The following is a 19374-nucleotide window of genomic DNA, read 5'->3' as shown; positions in this document are numbered from 1 at the left end:
GTATTTTTTTTAAAAGAAACATATTTCTAAAGAATGGTCACCTTTAAATTAGTGCCACCTTATATGTAGGACAATATGGTGCATAATGGACTGATCATCATTCAAATAAAATCTGCCATCACTGAAATTCTGACTTAAGTTGCTGAGCTGAACCAGTTAAAACAGGATGTTACACTGAGACAGATGGCACACTTCTGGGTAGGTGGTGCATCTCTGGACAGGTGGCTCATCACTGGACAGGTGGCACACCTCTGGACAGATGGTGCATCTCTGGGCAGGTGGCACACCTCTGGACAGGTGGCACATCTCTGGACAGGTAGCTCATCACTGGACAGGTGGCACACCTCTGGACAGGTGGTGCATCTCTGGACAGGTGGTGCATCTCTGGGCAGGTGGCACACCTCTGGACAGGTGGTGCATCTCTGGACAGGTAGAGCACTTGTGGCACTGCTAGAAAAAAATGATACAAACCGTAAAGTCACTAGGACCATTGCATAGGGCTCAAAGGAGAATATTTTGGAAGCTGCCAGCCTCCAACCACAAAGCACTGCATTTCTTAGTCTTTGAATAATCGTAAGTCATAGACAGACTCACATTGTGAGACACACCTGGAGGGACGGAGTGATAACCTCTCCCCTCCCGCTCTCCACTCTCAGTAACTTCACCCTGCAGTACATGCCGCTTCCTCTCAGTGATGTCACCCAGGCCTACCGCAGCTCCCCTGAGAGGACAGAGCAGGCGCTCGTCAAGGTGGGTTTCTGAGTCCTGGCAGCACTGACCTGTCAAACCCGCTAAAGAGCAGTGGTTGGATCTCTACTCTCTCTCCCTGTCTTACCTCGCCGTCTCTCTCTTTGACTCTCTTCCCTCTCTCTTTCCCTTTCACTCTCCCCCCTTCTTTCTCTTTCACTCTTTCCTTTCTCCCTCTTTCCTCATTGTCTCTCTCCTTCACTCTGTTCCTCCTCTCTTTCACTTTCACTCTCTTCCCTTCTTTTCCTTTTACTCTCTCCCCTTCTTTCTCTTTCACTCTCTCCTCTCTCTCCCTGCCTTTCCTCACTCTCTCTCTTTCAGTCTCTTCCTTCTCTCTTTCTATCCTCATTCTCTTTCCCTTTCACTCAATTCAGTTCAATTCAATTCATATTTGCTCTACTGGCACAAGTTACGCTGTGTAAATACTGCTAAAGTACGTAATATGCACATATACATACTTACATATACTTACATATGTATAAAAAGAAGGAACATAAAAGAAAGAGAAAAAAAGAACACAAATAAATAAATAATAGTTACAAATGTGAGCTAATGAACATACTGTGATTAAAGTGGTCATTGGTAACCCTTTCATACATGACTTATTTTATGCTGTGTAGCGTGCATGTTATGTTACACGGTTTGTTATTATTTCATTAGCATTTTTTGCATTAAGCTTCTCATAGTTTTCACCGCCGTAATGTTAAATCACTGTTTCCTCAAAGCTAATGTTAGCTAGAATTTTTTCAGTTTAGTGTTGTAATCACACCAGTGTGACTGTACGAGCGAAAGGGTTAATTATGAATGGGTGGTTACTCGCTGAAACACACCGTGCTGCTATTGGGGCTGACGTCCTTCCCCTAGCAGGACTCACACTTTATCATTCAATGACGTCAAATTTAAGTTATTGATAATCTCTTTCTCTTTTGTCCTCTCTTCCCTCTCCCTTTCTCTTTCACTCTCCTCTCTCCTCCCTCTCTTTCACTTTCTTTTCCCTTTCTCTTTGCCTTTGACTGTCTCCTCACTCTCTTTTTTACTCTCTCCCTCTCTCTCTCTCCCTTCCTCTCTCTGCCTCTTTCTCCCCCCACCCTCTCTCTCTGTCTCTTTCACTCTTCCCCCCCCTCCTCAGATTCAGAGAGCTCTGCTGAGGAATAATCAGACACAGCGTTTCTCTCAGAGGCAGGCGCTGCGTCTGCACCAGGGCCTGGTCACCAGCACTGCCGAGCAGGTACGCACTGAAATGTGTCAGAGAGGACAGGTACACACTGAAATGTGTCTGAGAGGACAGGTACACACTGAAGTGTGTCAGAGAGGACAGGTACATACTGAAGTGTGTCAGAGAGCACAGGTATGCACTGAAGTGTGTCAGAGAGGACAGGTACAGCACTCAGGTGTGTCAGAGAGGGCACAGGTATGCAATGAAGTGTGTCAGAGAGGACAGGTACAGCGCTCAGGTGTGTCAGAGAGGACAGGTACATACTGAAGTGTGTCAGAGAGGACAGGTACAGCGCTCAGGTGTGTCAGAGAGGGCACAGGTACATACTGAAGTGTGTCAGAGAGGACAGGTACAGCGCTCAGGTGTGTCAGAGAGCACAGGTACATACAAAAGTGTGTCAGAGAGCACAGGTACATACTGAAGTGTGCCAGAGAGGACAGGTACAGCGCTCAGGTGTGTCAGAGAGGGCACAGGTACATACTGAAGTGTGCCAGAGAGGACAGGTACACACTGAAGTGTGTCAGAGAGCACAGGTATGCAATGAAGTGTGTCAGAGAGGACAGGTACACGCTGAAGTGTGTCAGAGAGCACAGGTACATACTGAAGTGTGTCAGAGAGGACAGGTACAGCGCTCAGGTGTGTCAGAGAGGACAGGTACACGCTGAAGTGTGTCAGAGAGCACAGGTACATACTGAAGTGTGTCAGAGAGGACAGGTACAGCGCTCAGGTGTGTCAGAGAGGGCACAGGTATGCAATGAAGTGTGTCAGAGAGGACAGGTACAGCGCTCAGGTGTGTCAGAGAGCACAGGTATGCAATGAAGTGTGTCAGAGAGGACAGGTACAGCGCTCAGGTGTGTCAGAGAGCACAGGTATGCAATGAAGTGTGTCAGAGAGGACAGGTACAGCGCTCAGGTGTGTCAGAGAGGGCACAGGTACAGTGATTTTCTTCCCCTCTCCCTCCCTGACGTGTTTGACATTTGACCCTCAGGTGATGGAGCGCCTGTGTGTGCGTGTGCAGCAGCAAGTGTGTTTTCTACGGGGGACTGGGGATGGGGAGGAGGTGAAGGCAGCCAAGCAGGTGCTGAAGGAAGCACGGAATTCCCGCGCAGTAAGTGATTGTGTGTGTCAGTGTGTGAGTGTGTGTGTGTGTGTGTGTGTGTGTGTGTGTGTGTGTGTGTGTGTGTGTGTGTGGATTATAACTCCTCTCTCTCTCTCAGCTGTACCCCTCTCTGTGTGAGTTGGCCCATGTTCTCTCAGTGGACGGCCCGGTCAGACAGAAACTGGACTCACTAGCTGGGGAACTGGCCAAGGCTGCCGACAAAGAACTGCAGGTACGTGCTCCGTCTGTCTGTTTCTCTGTCTGTCCATCCTTCTATCTCACACTCTGTCTTTCTGTGTTTGTGTGTCCATGCTTCCATATGTGCACTGCATTTAGATAACTGGCACTGTCTGTGTAAAAAGTACCTCCGGTGCGCAGTGAGCTCAGGTCTGTGTGGAGGTCTTCATAGTGCACATAGTTCCATCTTTACAGAAGTCCTCACAGTCTACCCCGATAACTCTCTCTGTGTGAGAGTCCTCCCAGCACACCTTGATTGTTCTGTCTAGGTAAAGGTATTGGCTGTCTTTGCAGAAATACTCAGAATTCCCCCATAGCTGTCTCGCTACGCACAGCTTATTCACCCCATTCCTTCAGACGGGGCCTGAAGACGCACCTCTTCAGACTCTACCTGGACTGACCCAGCACACAATTGCTGCCCCCCCCCCCAAATCAGTGCTGTCGCAAATTGCTGTTTGCTCTTTAAATTGTGCTTTTTAAATTGTTTCTTGTTGCCGTCTTTACCCTGACGCTCATTGCGCCGTTTGAAGTTGTTGAAGTTTGCCGTTTGAAAGTGTATCGTATTAGTTGCCCTATAGGCTGTAATTGTACAAATCTAATAGTACTGTGTCCTCAAACAGACCTTGCTCTCAGCTGAGAACTGTCTCATTGTGGAACTGTACACATCCTGTCTCCGTACTGTCACTATACTTGCTGTATGCACTTTTGTAAGTCACTTTGGATAAAAAAGTATCCAAAGATCCAAGATAAAAAAAGTAAATAAATGTAAATGTAAATGTAAAATTGCTGGATTGATGGACTGATTGATGGATTGCTGGATTGATGGACTGTTTTCCTCCACAGATGACTGTGGACTCCGCAGTGTCTTATTTGATTGATAAGTTAGCTTATTGGCTGATCAACAGGCTTTTTTTTCTGGCAGGTGATCGTGGACTCCATGGTGTCCCTGTGTCGGGAGCTGTGCCCCCTCTCCTCCGCGGCGGCCGAGAGACTGACCCCGCCCCTCTCCTCCGTCTCTGAGCGCGTGTCCGTCCCCCGCTCCGCCATCCGTTCTGCCCTGATGGAGAGAGCATCGCAGGATATACACCGAGCTCTGGAGTGAGACAGGGAGGGGAGAGAGAGTGGGAGAGAGAGAGAGAGAGAGAGAGAACTTATAATGCAGTTGTTAATACCTTTGTTAACCATTTGGAAGAAGAATATATTCTAGACTGCAAGATTGTTTTTAAAATTGTTTTATTACTATTATTAATTGTAGTGAATGTGTGTGAATGCAGATGTCCATATCTAGAGTTTCTAAAAAGTTAGACTTTTAAACATTTTATTCATTTATAAAACTGTGTTCCAGCATAAATTTGAACATGCAACCTCAGATGCTTAACCCTGACATCACAGTGACATCACAGTGACATAGTTGTCTGACAAATCTCATATCTCTCTCCTAATTCATTGGTCACATTTGCGCTTCTGCCCTCCCTCTCTCCCTCCCTTTCGTTCTGTCTCTCTTTTTCTTCCTGCCTCTCTCTTTCTCTGTCTCCCCTTTCCTCTCTGTTTTTCTCTCTTCCTGTCTCTTTTGTTGAATTTTTCATGCACTTGGAAACTCCCCCCTTAAAATTCTCACAAGCACATGAGCTTTAGCTACGTGCAGTAACGCCTCAATTTTTGCTGCCTGCTGTCATGTTTTTGCGTCTTGGTATTCAACTCACCTCTACTTTGCTTTTTGGAACAAGTGAATAAATAGAGTTATACAAAAATATGTCTCCCCATCTCCCTCCCTCCTTCTCATTCTCTCTTTCTCTCTCTCTCTCTCTCTCTCAGGGAAGTCAAGCTTTCTGTTGTCTCCTATCTCACCAACTCCATTGTGGATCAAATCCTACAGGAACTCTATGCAACTCAGAAGACCCTGGTATGTACATGTCTCTGTCTCTCTCTGCTGTTTCTGCTCATGTGTTTCAGCTGCAGATTGCTCAATATTGTAAATATGCCCCCTACACTGCAAGTCTCTATCTGTACCTTAAATCTCTCTTTACTGTGTAAATCTCAGTTTTAGCTGTAATTCACCCAGTACTGTAAATAGAACCTTCTGTACTGTAAAACCTGTTTTATGATTCTCTTTCTGCAGTATCTTTCTGTTCAGAACCTTTCTGTTTTTGCTGTAAATCAGTCAGGACTGTAAAAATATATCCCTCTGTCCTGCAGGTCTATTTAATTACTGTAATCTATATACTGATAGAAGAAATATATTACAACATCATTCTTCAGCCTGTTTCCCTGTTAAAATTACTCACAGCAGAGATAAGGTTGGTTCTTCTGTCTCTGTCAAAATGTCTGTCAAAATCTATCAGGCTTTATTATAACCCTATCAGACTACTGTAACTCTATCAGTCTGTACTGTCAATGTTTTCTGTATGTACTCTCTGTCTGGTTTGGACGTTCTGCAATCTCCACGTCTTCCTCCTCACACATTGTCTGTCTGTCTGTCTCTTCGACTGTCTGTCTATCTGCCTGTCTGTTCCTCTGTCTGTCTGTGTGCTGTGTCTGCAGCTGTGGTCGTTAGCGGTCACCCTGTGATTTTCTCCCTGTCTCACTGTCTCAGACTCGCCAGGTGTCACAGGTGAGACGCTGGGAGGGAGGGGGTGAAGGGGGGACAGCAAGAAGGTCACACCGACACAGAGACTCTCTGGATGTCACCGACGAAGAGCTGGGGACAAGCATAGTGAGTCTGAGTGTGTATGTGTGTCTGTGTGTGTGGGTTTGTATTTCGGTGTGTGTATGTGTATGTGCGTGTCTAACTCTTATCCCTGGTTTTTCCCAGGACACCATAGCCATTAAGAAGAGAAGCTCCAGGACAAGACGAATTCGCCCTGTGTCCACCAGACTGAGTGAGTCTCTCTCCCTGTCCCTCTCTCTGTCTCTCTCCCCATGGATTACTCATTCTGTTTCTCTGGTTTTCATCATCTCTAACTCAGGTCTGTGTGATGACTCCAGTTCATCTCCGCCTCCTTCGGCGCCTCCTCTCTCTGCTCCCCTCTCTCGTTCAGCATCATGGGAGTGTCTGTCCACCCTGCCTACCCAGGGTGCACCTCTGCATCATGTGACTCGGGTCAGGCCGAGGCCGCCGCGGAGACATCGGAGAGCACACGCCCCAGTAGATACAGTAAGAGCGTACAGACTCTTGTACCTACCCAGATATCTACTAAACATATGGACATGAGTATACTTATGCATTTAACAATATTCATACATGCACAGCTCATATTACATTAAAGTATTGGCATTTAGCAGCCACTCCTCCCCAGAGTGACTAACATCAGTTTATTTTTTTTTTAACAATGTCATCCATTTATACAGCTAGATATTTACTGAGGTAATTCTGGGTTAACAACGTTGCCCATCAGTAAAGCAGCAGTACCCCAGCAGGGAATTAAACCAGCAACCTTTTGATTATGAGTCCTGCTCCTTAACCACTATACTACACTGCCACTGCTCACATACACTGGTACACTGCTGCTGTACCCTTGGGCAAGGTACTTAACCCACAATTGCCTCAGTAAATATCCAGCTGTATAAATGGATAACATTGTAAAGAACTGTAACCTATGTACGTCGCTTTGGATAAAAGCGTCTGCTAAATGAATAAATGTAAATGTAAATGTACAGTAAATAGGAGGCCCTTCACATGCTGTGGAAGCGCATAGATATCAATGTTAACGTCAACATTAAGAACAGAAGCTTGATGAGTGTGTGTGTCTGTGTGGATTATTGTGCCTGCATGTTTGAGTATATGTATGTCCGTATATGCGCGTGAATGTATTGAGTGTACTTGTGTCTCTACATGGGTACACATCTGTATGCACATGAGTGTGTGCTGTGTTTGTGTGTCTGTGTGTGTTAGTGTTTGTGAGTACGTGTGCGCATCTGTTTATGTGTGTTTGTGAGTGTGAGTTTGTGTGAGTATGTGTGTTTGTGTCGTTTGTAAGTGTTACTGTGTGTGTGTGTGTGTGTGTTTGTATCTGTTTATGTGTGTTTGAGAGTTGTATTGTGTGTGTGTGTTTGTGAGTGCTAGCATGTGTGTGTGTGTGTGTGTGTGTGTATGAGGGTCAAATAAGGAGAGTCATGTTTTGAAAGCAGCACATTTGCACACTTGCATCCTGTGTCCTAATGAACTTATAAACACTTTTGTCAATGCCAAAATCAAAAATACATGTAACATAAAATATCATAAATTATGGAAGAGAAGTGTTTGCATGTTTGCAGTTTGATTTAATTCATTGAGACCCATCATTTTAGATTGCTTCTGAAAAAAGCACTCACATAATTGTATCATATCAGATAATTCGTATCAGTACGAAAAACTTAATCACCCTCTCTGGTGAATCTTATGACTCATCCATAATTCCCATCTCGTGTTCGCAAACGTTTCTGCCTCTGGGCCGAGCCAGCCTTACTCATCTCAGTTTCATTCGAGTGTTTTGGGGTAACCCATACAACCCATACAACAACATGAGTTACATTAATTTGGTCAAGTAATGATGCAGTGGATGTTTCATTCTGGTGCACAGAGGACATTCTGTGAGTGAAGTCTTGCTGGTGCGTGGATTTGACACATGCGCGTAGCATTTGCAGCCCTGTGCTTTAACGCCACTTTTCTTCAGATGCGTGTCCCTCTCTTCCTCTCTTTCCTCTCTCCCTCTCTTGCGGTTGTAACAGTCTGCCTTTTATTTTGTCCCGTCTCTTTAAGAGCTGTCATAATCGTTGCTGTACTTTTATTCAGAGAGTGACACAAAACCTGTGTGGAATGCTGTGAAATAGTTTTTTTCCCCTCTTTGCAATATCACTTAGTGTTTTATGCCCACATGTACAAAACTGTGACAGAAACACAAAGGGGCCAGTAATTCCAGCGATTTCCTTATTAAACACTGAGGTGCACCTCTGCTCTGCGGATGTCTCGCCATGTTTTTGACTGTCCTAAGGCAGACCTTATGCCTTATGTTAAGCAAGTGGATTGAGTTTTCCCAATCTTCCTCGCCTTACCACCATTACCATGGAGGTAGCTTAGGGCTCTCCAGCTAAGAAAGACTGTCACACATTGTGTCAAGCCCTCTCTCCACCCCCTTCCTCTTTCTCTCTCTCCATCTGCCTTTCTCACTCTCCCTCTCTCTGCAGCAGCACTGCACAGAGAATGGAGCTGTGACCCCGCTTGATGACGGACTCCCCGACTTTTACACCAAGAGAGTCCTGCCCGACAGGTGTGCCAACACTCACTTACACGCATGCTCACACACGTACATAGACACAAACACACTCACGAACAAACATAGAACTAGCACATGCATTACACACACACAGACACACTCACAAACAAACAGAACTGCCACATGTATTGCAGACATACATACACACAAACACACTGACACAGACCTGCACTTTTATGTAAATATTCATTGCTGGTGTCTCCATGTCCAGACTGTTAGGGTGGACGGGTCCAATATATGGGAAGGTCTAACGGGCAGCATTCTGCAATACTACTGTAATTACACTAGAACGGTATTGCTAGAAATAATGCAACTACTGTGGTAACATGAACCATAGGCTGCAGTGTTAAGCTAACAGTGTTACAAAAGGAAACATCACCATGTTGGTTAGTTTTCATGTACTCATGATGACATAAGTACTTATGACACTTTTATTAATCCTGTGTTTTTTCTGCCTTTCCTTCCAGAGCAGGGACCAGTGACCCTGTGGGGCTCATGGCCCAGTTTGGGAGAGAGGGTTGTGTGCTTTGTACAAATGTTTATGTTCTGGTGGAAGTAGCAGGCGGTATGTTACTGAGAGGATTCAGCACTGAGAGAACAGACTATGCTCCTAACGGCTTTTTCACAAAAAACAAACAAGATTATGAGAGAAGATCATAAGCTGGCAGCATGTTATTCTTGCATTCACCCTGCATACAGCAAAGTACCCTACTAGGAGGGGTAACCTAGCAACAGGTTCCATCATTCCAAAAACAAGTGCAGCGTTTGTCGGGGGGAGAGTTGCAGGAGGTGGTGTGCCACTCGGTGGCCCCCTGCAGAGAAACGGATCCCGTGTTTCTGAGAAATAATAGCTCTCTCCCCCCACCCTTCCTTTCCCTGTGCCACCATCCCCCTTTTGTACCACTCTGCCTGTGTTATTTCTCTTTCCATCTCTCCATCTCTCCTTTTCTTCACCTCATATCTCTATCTCTCCCCTCTCCTCTCTCTCTTCCCTCTATCCCTCCCACTGTCCTTCTCCCCCCCCATCTCTTCCTCCCTGTCTCTCTCCCTCTCTCTTCCTCCCTGTCTCTCTCCCTCTCTCTTTGTTCCTGTCTCCACCTCTCATCCAGCCAGCTGTCCTGTCTCCATAAAGCCCAGTCTCTCAGGAGAAAGAAGAGACGCAACATGCTGGCCATCTTCGGTTTCCGTAGGAATCGTAATTCAACCCTCTCCAATCAAGGGACAGAGTCTGGAGGAGGGGGCGGAGCCTGTGGGGAGGAGTGTCGGACTATGGCTACAGCACCCACAGGGTGTGTGCTTAGAAGCATTATTTTATCACACCTGTTGTGTGGGGGCGAGACCAGTGTTATACTTGTACAACTCCCCCTGCATTACCTGTAGTGTGGTCTGTGCTTACGGTACACCTGCAGTGTGAGCATTTCACCTGCATCACATCTGTAGTGTGAGTACTCGACCTGAATGACATCATTTGGTGTGAGATACATGCCCATGTAACTCCTGTAGCATGAGATGTATACCTGTATCACATCTGTAGTGTGAGGACCACACCAGTGTCACACCTGTAGTGTGGAGACTCCACCTGTATTACAGCTGTGGTGTGAGATATTGTAACATGTAATTTTATACCTCTACAGTGAGATATGTACCTGTATCACACCTGTAGTGTTGTTTCGTGTTGCAGCCATCCCAAATTGGCCAAATTTAATTTATCTGTGGGAATGACGTGCTCTCAAAGGGAACCTACTCTAACTGAACGCCTGTTTGGTCTTCCTCAGCACCGCTACGGAAAACGTGTACACTCTGCTCCAGCCCCTGAGGAATTCTGGGAAGACGGAATCCCCCAGAGAGGGGGCTGATGGGAAGGCAGAGGATCAGAGGGGGGAGGATCAGGAAGGGCTGGTGGGTGCCCGGGCTTGGCAGGGCATACCACTCCCTGGGATGGGGGGGGCCAAACCTACTCCCTTTACATCCAGACAGGTACAGCCCAGTGTATCTTTCAGAGAATAAAGTGGCCCCTTTCAGTTTATCTGGCCCCTTGAATTTTGATCAGATTTCCTTTAATATTTAAAGCCAGGGATTGGTGTATCATCATGTAATGCATGAAAATATTGATACTTTTAATTGCATAAATGGTTGAGTTTGAGCGTGTCAGTCAGGCTTGCTGTGCGTGTGAGGTGGAGAGAGGCAACATGCTTTTTCCTCCCTGTTGTTTCAGAAATCAGAGCTTGACCAGGAGGCAGACAGACAAACTGCAGGATCGGACAGACAGACGGACAGACAAGCAGGGACAGACACAGAAAGAGAGAGACAGGGTGAAGTGGGCTGGCAGACGTTCAGACAGACAGACAGAGAGAGACAGGGTGATATGGGTGGACAGATGTACCGACAGACAGACAGGCAGTCATCAACAGACACTCTGAGAGAAAGGTCGGGCGATATGGGCGGACAGACGTTCAGACAGTTAGACAGACAGGCAGGGACAGAAACTCTGAGAGAGAGACAGGGTGATATGGGTGGACAGATGTACCGACAGACAGACAGGCAGTCATCGACAGACACTCTGAGAGAAAGATTGGGCGATATGAGTGGACAGACCTACAGGCAGACAGACAGACAGGCAGGGACAGAAACTCTGAGAGAGAGACAGGGTGATATGGGCGGACAGATGTACCGACAGACAGACAGGCAGTCATCAACAGACACTCTGAGAGAAAGACCAGGTGATATGAGTGGACAGACCTACAGGCAGACAGACAGACAGGCAGGGACAGACGCACAGAGAGAGAGACAGGGCCTGCAGATGTACAGACAGACATCAGCACCCGTGCAGATGGACAGACAGACACAAGGGCCTGGCACTGTGGTGGAGAGACAGGCGCAGACCAGCACTCTCGCAGACAGACGCCTCTCACCGGACACAGAGACAGACAGACAGACAAGGCCACAGGGACAGACAGACAGACAGACAGGAGCCCAAACCTCGGAGGAGAAGTGGAGGTGTGGCATTGGTGCAGAAGGCTCCGCCCCTTTTCCGGTGAAACCCGATCCGCCTCCTCAGAGCACAAAGCCCAGTCTGGCCAAACTGAGACAGAGGCACCTGCAGGAGAGCACTGGTACTGCCGCCCAGCCTTACTCAGAGCTGTACTCTGTGCAATGTGTCATTACAGGTCCTGTCTGTGAACACTGCTGTTTCTTTTTCAATTGCCCACAGCTGCTAATGTCAAATGTGTGTTTATATTAATGTTATGATTAACTTTCATCTTTTGAGTGAAAACTGGCTTTTCACTCAACAAAATAGAAAATGAGCATAATTTTATTCCAACAGTTCTGTCATTTTCTGACAATCATGTTGTCATTTTATCACAATAATGCTGTCATTTTATTGCAATCATGCTGTCATTTAATTGTGATGATACTGTCATTTTATAGCAGTAGTGTAGTCCAAAGCAGGGTGTTTCCTTTCTGTGGTTAGGCCAGTCCTGGAGTGTAGAGACTTAGTGTATGCCTGTTTGCCTGTGGGTGTTCTAGTGTCTGTGCTTTATTTCTGTGATCTGAAGGTCAAGAGGAGGACAGACGACTGGAGAGAGAGAGGGAGGCAGGGAGGAAAGAAAGGAAAGAGAGAGGTGAAGAGGTAGACAAAGGACGAGAAACAGAAGGGCAACCTCCCCCTATTCCTGAGAAGGTACATGTGTGTGTGTGTGTGTGTGTGATTTGTAAGCAAGTTACACTCTGTGTCTGTGTATGATATTATGTGTATGTGTGTGGATGAGAAATTGTATGTGTTTGTTCGTTTGCCTTTATGTTGCTACGACATCTTTATTCATTTCCTGGTTTGTTTTCATTTCTTCAGCAGGGTAGCACACAACCGAAGACGCCCACTCCTCTGACCTCTCCAAATGAGGCAGCCAATGAGAGGAAGGTCCCACCTCCTGTTCCACCTGCCTCCACCAAGCCTGCATTGGCATTGGTCGATGGGGCTGTCTCTCAAGGTGACCCAGGCGGAGCATATATTATATTTAATGTAAAGATTAATTTTACGCAGAGTTAAAGATATACTGTAGGGCCAGCAATGCCCTGCTGTAACTCCAGGCCCTTTAACCTGCTGTCTCTATGTTGTACCTGAAGGGGGCACTGTTTTATTTTTCCCTCATGACAACCAGCATTTTCATTATTGATCTCAGTAATGGTTAGAAACAAATTCAGTGGGACAGTAAGAATCGTGCAATGATGCGTCAACGGCAATGACTGGACACACATTAAACATCAAATGTAATTCAGTTATGACACAATGTATACCACTTGTTGTAAATATTGCAATATTTTACTTGGCTTGACTTGACATTGAAACTATTGTATTGCATAATGACAGCAATGATGATGATGGTGCTGCTGCTGGTGATGATAGTGATGATGATGAAAACGATGATGATGATGATGTTGATGTTGATGATGGTGATGGTGATCGTGCTATTTTGATGGGCAGGTGAGGAGGGGGTTAGATCTACAGTGCCCGTGAAACCACAGAGGAACAAGAAATCGTTATCCTGTGACACAGGTAGACACCTGTCTGTCAGTCAGTCTGTCCATCTGTCTCTCTGAGCAGAACGCTGGTGGAGATGTTAGCCCAAGATGCTTCCCTCTGTCTCAGTCACCACCACCTCTGCCACTGGGTCATTGCGTCATTCAGGGGGAGACCTCTAAGCAGAGCTAGCTGGGGTCTGAGATTATTTAATTATTATTTAATAATTATTTATTTAATAATTATTATTATGTTTATTTAAGTGTAAACATAAAACCAGAGTACCTTGCCGAGATAGCTCATTTGGCCCAGCGGGGGGCTGCAGGTCACAACTGCCTGTATTTTGTTTGTTTTGTATTTTGGTAACAATTGTACCGTGTCCCAACCAATCAGTGTGCTGGCCGACCGCAACTCCACGCTTACCATTTCACAAGATAGGATCTCATGTCTGCGGACCTGTGGGGCTTAGTGCCAAGTCAGACACACAGTTCCAATCAAAAGTTTGGACACACCTGATTAAGATAAGGGGAAACGTGCATTGAAAGACAAATATAAATAGAGAAGTTGATGCCTACATATGAATTTCTTTCCAAAAAATTCATTTAAAAATAATTTTTGGCTACTTCGTAGAATTAAAAAATGATTTGTTTTGTTTTGGTCTGTTTAATACCTTTTTTGGTCAGTGCATAATTCCATATATGTTATTCCATAGTTGTCTTTACTAGTAGATGTCTTTACTATTATTATAAAATGTGGGAAATAGTAAAAGTAAAGAAAAACCCACAACATTCTATAGTGCAGACAATTTTGGCATGTTTCTGGGGGGTTTCTGAACCTGCGAGTGAGAGCTGCTATTCATTCCATTACTACATTACATTTACATTGTTGTCATTCAGCAGACGCTCTTATCTGGAGCCACTTACAATTTTATCCACTCATACAGCTGGACATTTACAATTGTCAAGTACTTTGCCCAAGGGTGCAACAGCAGTGCCCCAGCAGGGGAATCAAACCAGCAACCTTTAGGCTACTCATCCCGCTTCCTACCACTACATCACACTGCTGCCCACTGCTGTAACTGCACTGGGCCTGTCCCACAAGGCAGAGGTGACCCCCCACAGACCTGAGAGAAGCATCTCGGTGTAAGTGGTGTCTCCGCTTTGAGTGTCTGTCTGCTATGCTGCTGTAGTCAGCCAGTAGGAGGTGCTCCAACCTGCTTCCTACTACATACGGAGGCATGCTGTCTTTTACACTACATGTGTGTGTGTCTCTTATGACAGTGTGCAACGTTGTGTGTGTGTGTGTGTGTGTGTGTGTGTGTGTGTGTGTGTGTGTGTGTGTGTGTGTGTGTGTGTGTGTTTGTGTGTTTGTGTGTGTGTGTCTGGGTGTGCATATCTGTGCATACGTGTCTGTATGTCTGTGTCTGTCTGTCTGTATGTGTGTGTGTCTGTATGTCTTGCCCATTTACCTTCAGGCACCAGCAGGGACAACCCCGGTACCATGGAGAAGCCCCCAAATCGCAAACCCCCCGTGAAAAAACCCAGACTTCCCCAGAACAGAAACAAATCCCTGGACTATCCTGGTACTGTGTGTGCATGCGTGTGTGTCTGTCTGTGTATGCATGTGTGTGTCTGCCTGTGTGCGCATGCATCTGTGTCTGTGTGAGTGTGTGTACACAATGCGAGTTTTTCACACTTTTATGTGTACATTTCGTATACTTTTATATTTTGTGTACATTTGTGGGGACAAATGTGAGGACAGATTATACAAAAATGTAACTAATTTTCATCAATGAGATTACATTATATTATTATCCTTATCCAGAGTGACTTACATAGGGCACAGTTTTAGAAGTTTATACAACTGAATATGTACCACGGCAATTCTGGGTTAAGTGCCTTGTCCAAGGGTACAACAGCAGTCTCCCAACGGGGAATCAAACCAGCAACCTTTTGGTTACAAGCCCTGCTCCCTTCTTCCACACCACACTGCTGCCCCTTAATTATTTTCTATGTTCTGACCAAAGAAGGCATAAAGCAGCATCTCACTATACAGTACACTTACGCATCATAAATTTTGAAAATACCAGTCTGGAATGAGATAGACAGAGAGAAAGAGAGTAAGAGGGAGGAGAAAGATTGAGGGGAGAGAAAGAAAGAGAGAGGGAGAGAGAGAAGAGAGGGGAGACAGAGAGAAAGAAAGAGATTATCAATAACTTCAAATCAATATGATTTAATGAAAAACTGTGTCCTGCTAGGGGAAGGACTGACAGCCCCAATAGCAGCACAGAGTGTTTCAGCCTGACTTTCACGTGCCAGATCAGAGAAGGTGTGAGTGACGCCAGCACGTCGGGACCCTAATGTTTATATGCTGGTCATAAGTGGATGTGCCCGTTGTCTGTCTGTCTGTCTGTCTGTCTGTCTGTCTGTCTCCTCCACCTTGAGGGGCCCGGCCCCTGAATCCGACAGGACCCGGCAGACCTGGCACCCACCTCCTCTCTCACCCTCTCCCGCTCCCTCTCCCCACAGACGGCGGCACCACGGCGCCTGGCAACAGGGAGCCGTCGTGACGACAGCGGAACTCACCTGAGGGAAGCCCGGGGGGGGGGGGGAGTTGGGGGAGAGAAGGGATCACCATGACAACGGTGGAACATTTTGTTCAGTGGGGAATGGGGGATTTATATGTGGAGAAAGAGAGAAAGGGAGAGAGAGAGCAATATGGGGAGAGTAATTGGATTTAAACTGTGTTCTGTGATCTCTGTGTGCCAGAGACTGCCGACTTCAGAGAGTCACTTGTTTACCTCCGTGATATATTAGAGCTTTAATAATGATTAAAGAGCATGCAGTTTAATGGCATACCCAGAACACAATACAACAGACACACTGTCTCACAGACACAAACACGCCACTCCCTCTCTCTCTCGCAAACACACCATGCAGCAGTCACCCCAGCTCCCGGCTCTTGGCGAGAATTTCCCATGATGCAGTGCAGCAGGATAGCATCCCAATCAGATGCAGGTCAGGGTTTACAAGCTCAGGATGAAGCCCCTGCTTTCGGCTGCTATCTCTGCGTCTCTGCTCTCCCCTGAATAATTGTCTGACCACACTGACCTTTCAATGCAATCATTAAGAAGTCACTAACACGTTTTTAATGTTTAAAATCACTGCACTAACGACAGTTACGATGACTGTCCCGCTATTTTTAAGGAGCCAAGTACTGTGAATGCTGATATCAATTTATCATTTATTATTATTATTATTATTATTACTTACCATCATCAGATACAGTTCTTTTGCAGTGTCAGAACAGGTAAAGGAGGGTTATATTTATTTGCTATTAACTTGTGTCATTACTGTAACAAATGTATATTTTTTTCTTTTGTTACATTACGGATCAGTGTTGATATTGTTTGCAATGGTTGAAACTTGAATGGAGCTGTTGATAACTATTGTGAAATGAAATTAAAGTATTTCTATCTATTTCTTCTTTCTCTGGGCTGCAAATGTAAAATATTTTATAAAATACAACAACAGACAACAAAAAGAATGATGTAAGAATTATGTATGAATAAAGAGAGACTTATGTTGAGAGAATGTCGTCAGTTCCGTCACTTCCTGTTCCCCCCATTAGTGGGCGGGGCATGTCCTGATTGACAGATGTGGGAGGGGACTGAGTGGCAGGGTCTGATGCTCTAGTTATACAGTTGGGTTGCCGGTCGGGTTTGGCTCTTCCCAGCTGTTCTTCAGCACCGTCTTGACAATACCCCGCCACCCCACCCCTCCATCTCACTCGGTTCATTGAATATTTGAGTTTGGAAGAAAAGGTAAAGTGGCCTGCTGCGGCTCTGGGCAGCACCACATTGGAGTAACACAGATCAAGTACGTATCTACAGGGTGGAGCTGGAGCTTTCATCCAGGGGCATCATGCAGTAAATTGCAGTAGTAACATGCAACATCCACTTCTGTGCTCCTTTTTTAAATTACATCACATTACATTATTGTTATTTAGCAGAGGCTCCAAGGTGACCTACATAGTTTACATTTTTTTTCGTTATCCATTTATACGGCTAATTATTTACTGAATCAATTCTGGGTTAAGCACCATGCCCAAGGGTACGATGGCAGTGCCCCAGTGGGGGATCAAAACGGCCACCTTTCGGTCCTATTTTTTACTGTTATATGTGACAGAAATAATCATTTTGGCATACAGGCTAATAAAATGACTCACTGTAAAAGTGGTCCTTCTGTAGAGACCAGTTGTCTGCACTCAGCATCCCCTGAATGGGGGCCTACGGCTCGATCTCCAGCCACAGATAATAGAAAGCTCAAAGTAAACAGCAGGACAGTAGCAGTTTGTCCTTAACCTTGAGTAACTTAAAAGTGGTAATTTTTCAATACAAGCGCATGTTTTTCTAAATTAATTTTGGTAAATGGTGAACTCATCAAACTGTGTTGGTGAAGAAACCAAAGGGTTAACACTGATTGACTCCATGCAGGTGTGTCACCTGAAAAGCAGACAGTACATCCAACGAACAGCAGGGGGCAGCAAAATCTCTCTATACACGGCTCTGCCCACAACCGAATGTCAATGCGAGGCCAGTCCGCCTACTGAGGAGCAGCATTCCTGACAGTTGTCCGTAGCAACCGTTTCTCCTGCAGTCTGCGAGGAACAGTAAAGGTTAGATTATGCTGCAGTTCAAAGTCACGGAACCAGTACCTACTAGGTTCAGTCTTTTATCAGCAAATTTCCAAGTGTGGCTTTTTTTTTAAAACAATCACTCTGAAAGAAATTGGAAGAGAAATGGTTTGCAGAAACTATGGCCAGTAGTGTGGCCTTGTGGGTAAGGAACTGGCTCTGAGTGGGGTCAGCCTTGAGCCATGGACTTACCTGAACAGCTTCAGTGAATATCCAGCCATTCTATCCATTAAATGCTGATATTTTAAATAAATTAATAATGTCTCCGAACCCATAAAAAGCAATATATTGAGAGTATGTATTTTTTTAAATGTATAGATTAGAATGTTTCAGAAAATATATAGTTGTTCAATATATTGAAAATACGTAAATTAATGCCATTTTGGTATATTGCAATATATTCCTCCTTTGAATCAATATTTTTAAATGTATTTGCAATATATTCTTGGTCTGAACAATATATTACAACATATTTCATTTTTACATTGGAAGCAAGTATACTGTACATAAAAATCTTCAAGAAAAATTGATCATCCTTAACATTTAGGGGTGTATATGCTCTGCTTTATCACCAGGGGGCAGTAGAAGCACACATGGGTTATTTGGATGCTTTTATTGGGAAACTGGGTATCACATAGTTTCACACCCCCAGGTGTAAACTTAAATCACTTGAACTTCAGGAGGAGCTATAATTCAGTGGTGGAATGGACATTACATTGGTTTACTAACATACCCAGAGTGGCTTAACATAGTTTATGAATTATCTGTTCACACTGCTGGATAATCGCTGGGAAAAACATAAAAGTCTCAAGCTTTTGCAGTAGCATGAGCTGTGTTGTGACTATACAAACCTGTGGCGTTTGAGGTTGCAGGGTCTAACCATAATGTTGCATGATATTAGTTTGAGGTTGCACAGTCTAATCTTAATGCTGCATGGTATTAGTTTGAGGTTGCATGTCGTTTTACAGCACGCAATCCCATCACGTCAGTGTTTCCTGCAATGACACTACATTTCAAGCACTTGTGGTTTTGTATCTGTGCAGCTAATTGCCTAACCTGTTGAATGCTCTTTTGTAAGCCACTCTGGATAAGAGCATCTGACGAATGAATGAATGTAAATGCAATTCAGGTAGAACACCTTCCCCGCAGGTACAACGGCAGCATTTCACCTGGGAATTGAACCTTTGGGTTGCAAGCCCTACCCCTTACCGCCCACTTTGGCAGAGAGGACAGAGAGAGAGTTCTGTGTCCTCCCTCCCTCTCAGCAGCTCCTTACGATGGATCTAACTCATCGGTCACGGTGAACTCGTTCATCTGGTGCCCTGTGATATCAGGGTTTGGCCAATTCATCACTGCAGAGCCGTGAAAGTTCTCTCTAACAGTAACACAGTAGCTGACACTCTTTCAGTCTCTCTTTCTTTCACCCTCCACACGCTCTCTCTGTGACCCTCAGTAAGAACACAGTAATATCCTTCATACCAATTTCAGCACGCCTCTCTCCCTCCCTCTCCTCCTTCTCTCTGTCTCTCTGTCTCTCTCTCTCTCTCTCTCTGCTTCTCTTTTGCATTCCCTCTCCCTTTCTCCTCTCTCTGTCTCCTTCTTGTTTCCC

General features: G+C 45.3%; 2 protein-coding genes across 2 annotated transcripts in view; both read left to right on the top strand.

Annotated features, from left to right (window-relative positions):
• The window catches only part of LOC118770082 (capping protein, Arp2/3 and myosin-I linker protein 3-like), a gene marked incomplete at its 3' end in the record, with an annotated part of 45198 nt that extends 34357 nt beyond the window's left edge, over positions 1–10841 (top strand). Inside the window, exons 23-35 of the mRNA XM_036517505.1 lie at positions 657–750; positions 1877–1975; positions 2952–3071; positions 3181–3294; positions 4222–4397; positions 5115–5202; positions 5893–6012; positions 6112–6178; positions 6266–6453; positions 8463–8545; positions 9661–9840; positions 10327–10528; positions 10767–10841. Coding sequence (XP_036373398.1) covers positions 657–750; positions 1877–1975; positions 2952–3071; positions 3181–3294; positions 4222–4397; positions 5115–5202; positions 5893–6012; positions 6112–6178; positions 6266–6453; positions 8463–8545; positions 9661–9840; positions 10327–10528; positions 10767–10841 — 1606 coding nt within the window. The remainder of the gene's footprint in view (positions 1–656; positions 751–1876; positions 1976–2951; positions 3072–3180; positions 3295–4221; positions 4398–5114; positions 5203–5892; positions 6013–6111; positions 6179–6265; positions 6454–8462; positions 8546–9660; positions 9841–10326; positions 10529–10766) is intronic.
• A 60-nt stretch (positions 10842–10901) lies between these two features.
• LOC118770191 (zinc finger CCCH domain-containing protein 13-like) lies at positions 10902–15670 on the top strand. The gene is made up of 6 exons (XM_036517718.1): positions 10902–11664; positions 12109–12233; positions 12402–12540; positions 13035–13106; positions 14545–14652; positions 15599–15670. Exons 1-6 carry the CDS (start codon positions 10917–10919, stop codon positions 15637–15639), a joined length of 1233 nt encoding a protein of 410 aa, XP_036373611.1. The 5' UTR covers positions 10902–10916; the 3' UTR covers positions 15640–15670.
• Positions 15671–19374: the final 3704 nt, after the last annotated feature.

Source organism: Megalops cyprinoides, chromosome 2 (genome assembly GCF_013368585.1).
Source record: "Megalops cyprinoides isolate fMegCyp1 chromosome 2, fMegCyp1.pri, whole genome shotgun sequence".
Lineage (NCBI taxonomy): Eukaryota > Metazoa > Chordata > Actinopteri > Elopiformes > Megalopidae > Megalops > Megalops cyprinoides.
This window is presented reverse-complemented; position numbering and strand designations above follow the sequence as displayed.

Excerpts from the sequence above, each read along its gene's own strand:
- LOC118770191 (XM_036517718.1), top strand. The coding sequence starts at position 10,917 with ATGGGTGGACAGATGTACCGACAGACAGACAGGCAGTCATCAACAGAC. Across the intron at positions 11,665-12,108 it reads GCACCTGCAGGAGAGCACTG|GTCAAGAGGAGGACAGACGA; the intron begins GTACTGCCGCCC and ends TGTGATCTGAAG. Across the intron at positions 13,107-14,544 it reads ATCGTTATCCTGTGACACAG|GCACCAGCAGGGACAACCCC; the intron begins GTAGACACCTGT and ends ATTTACCTTCAG.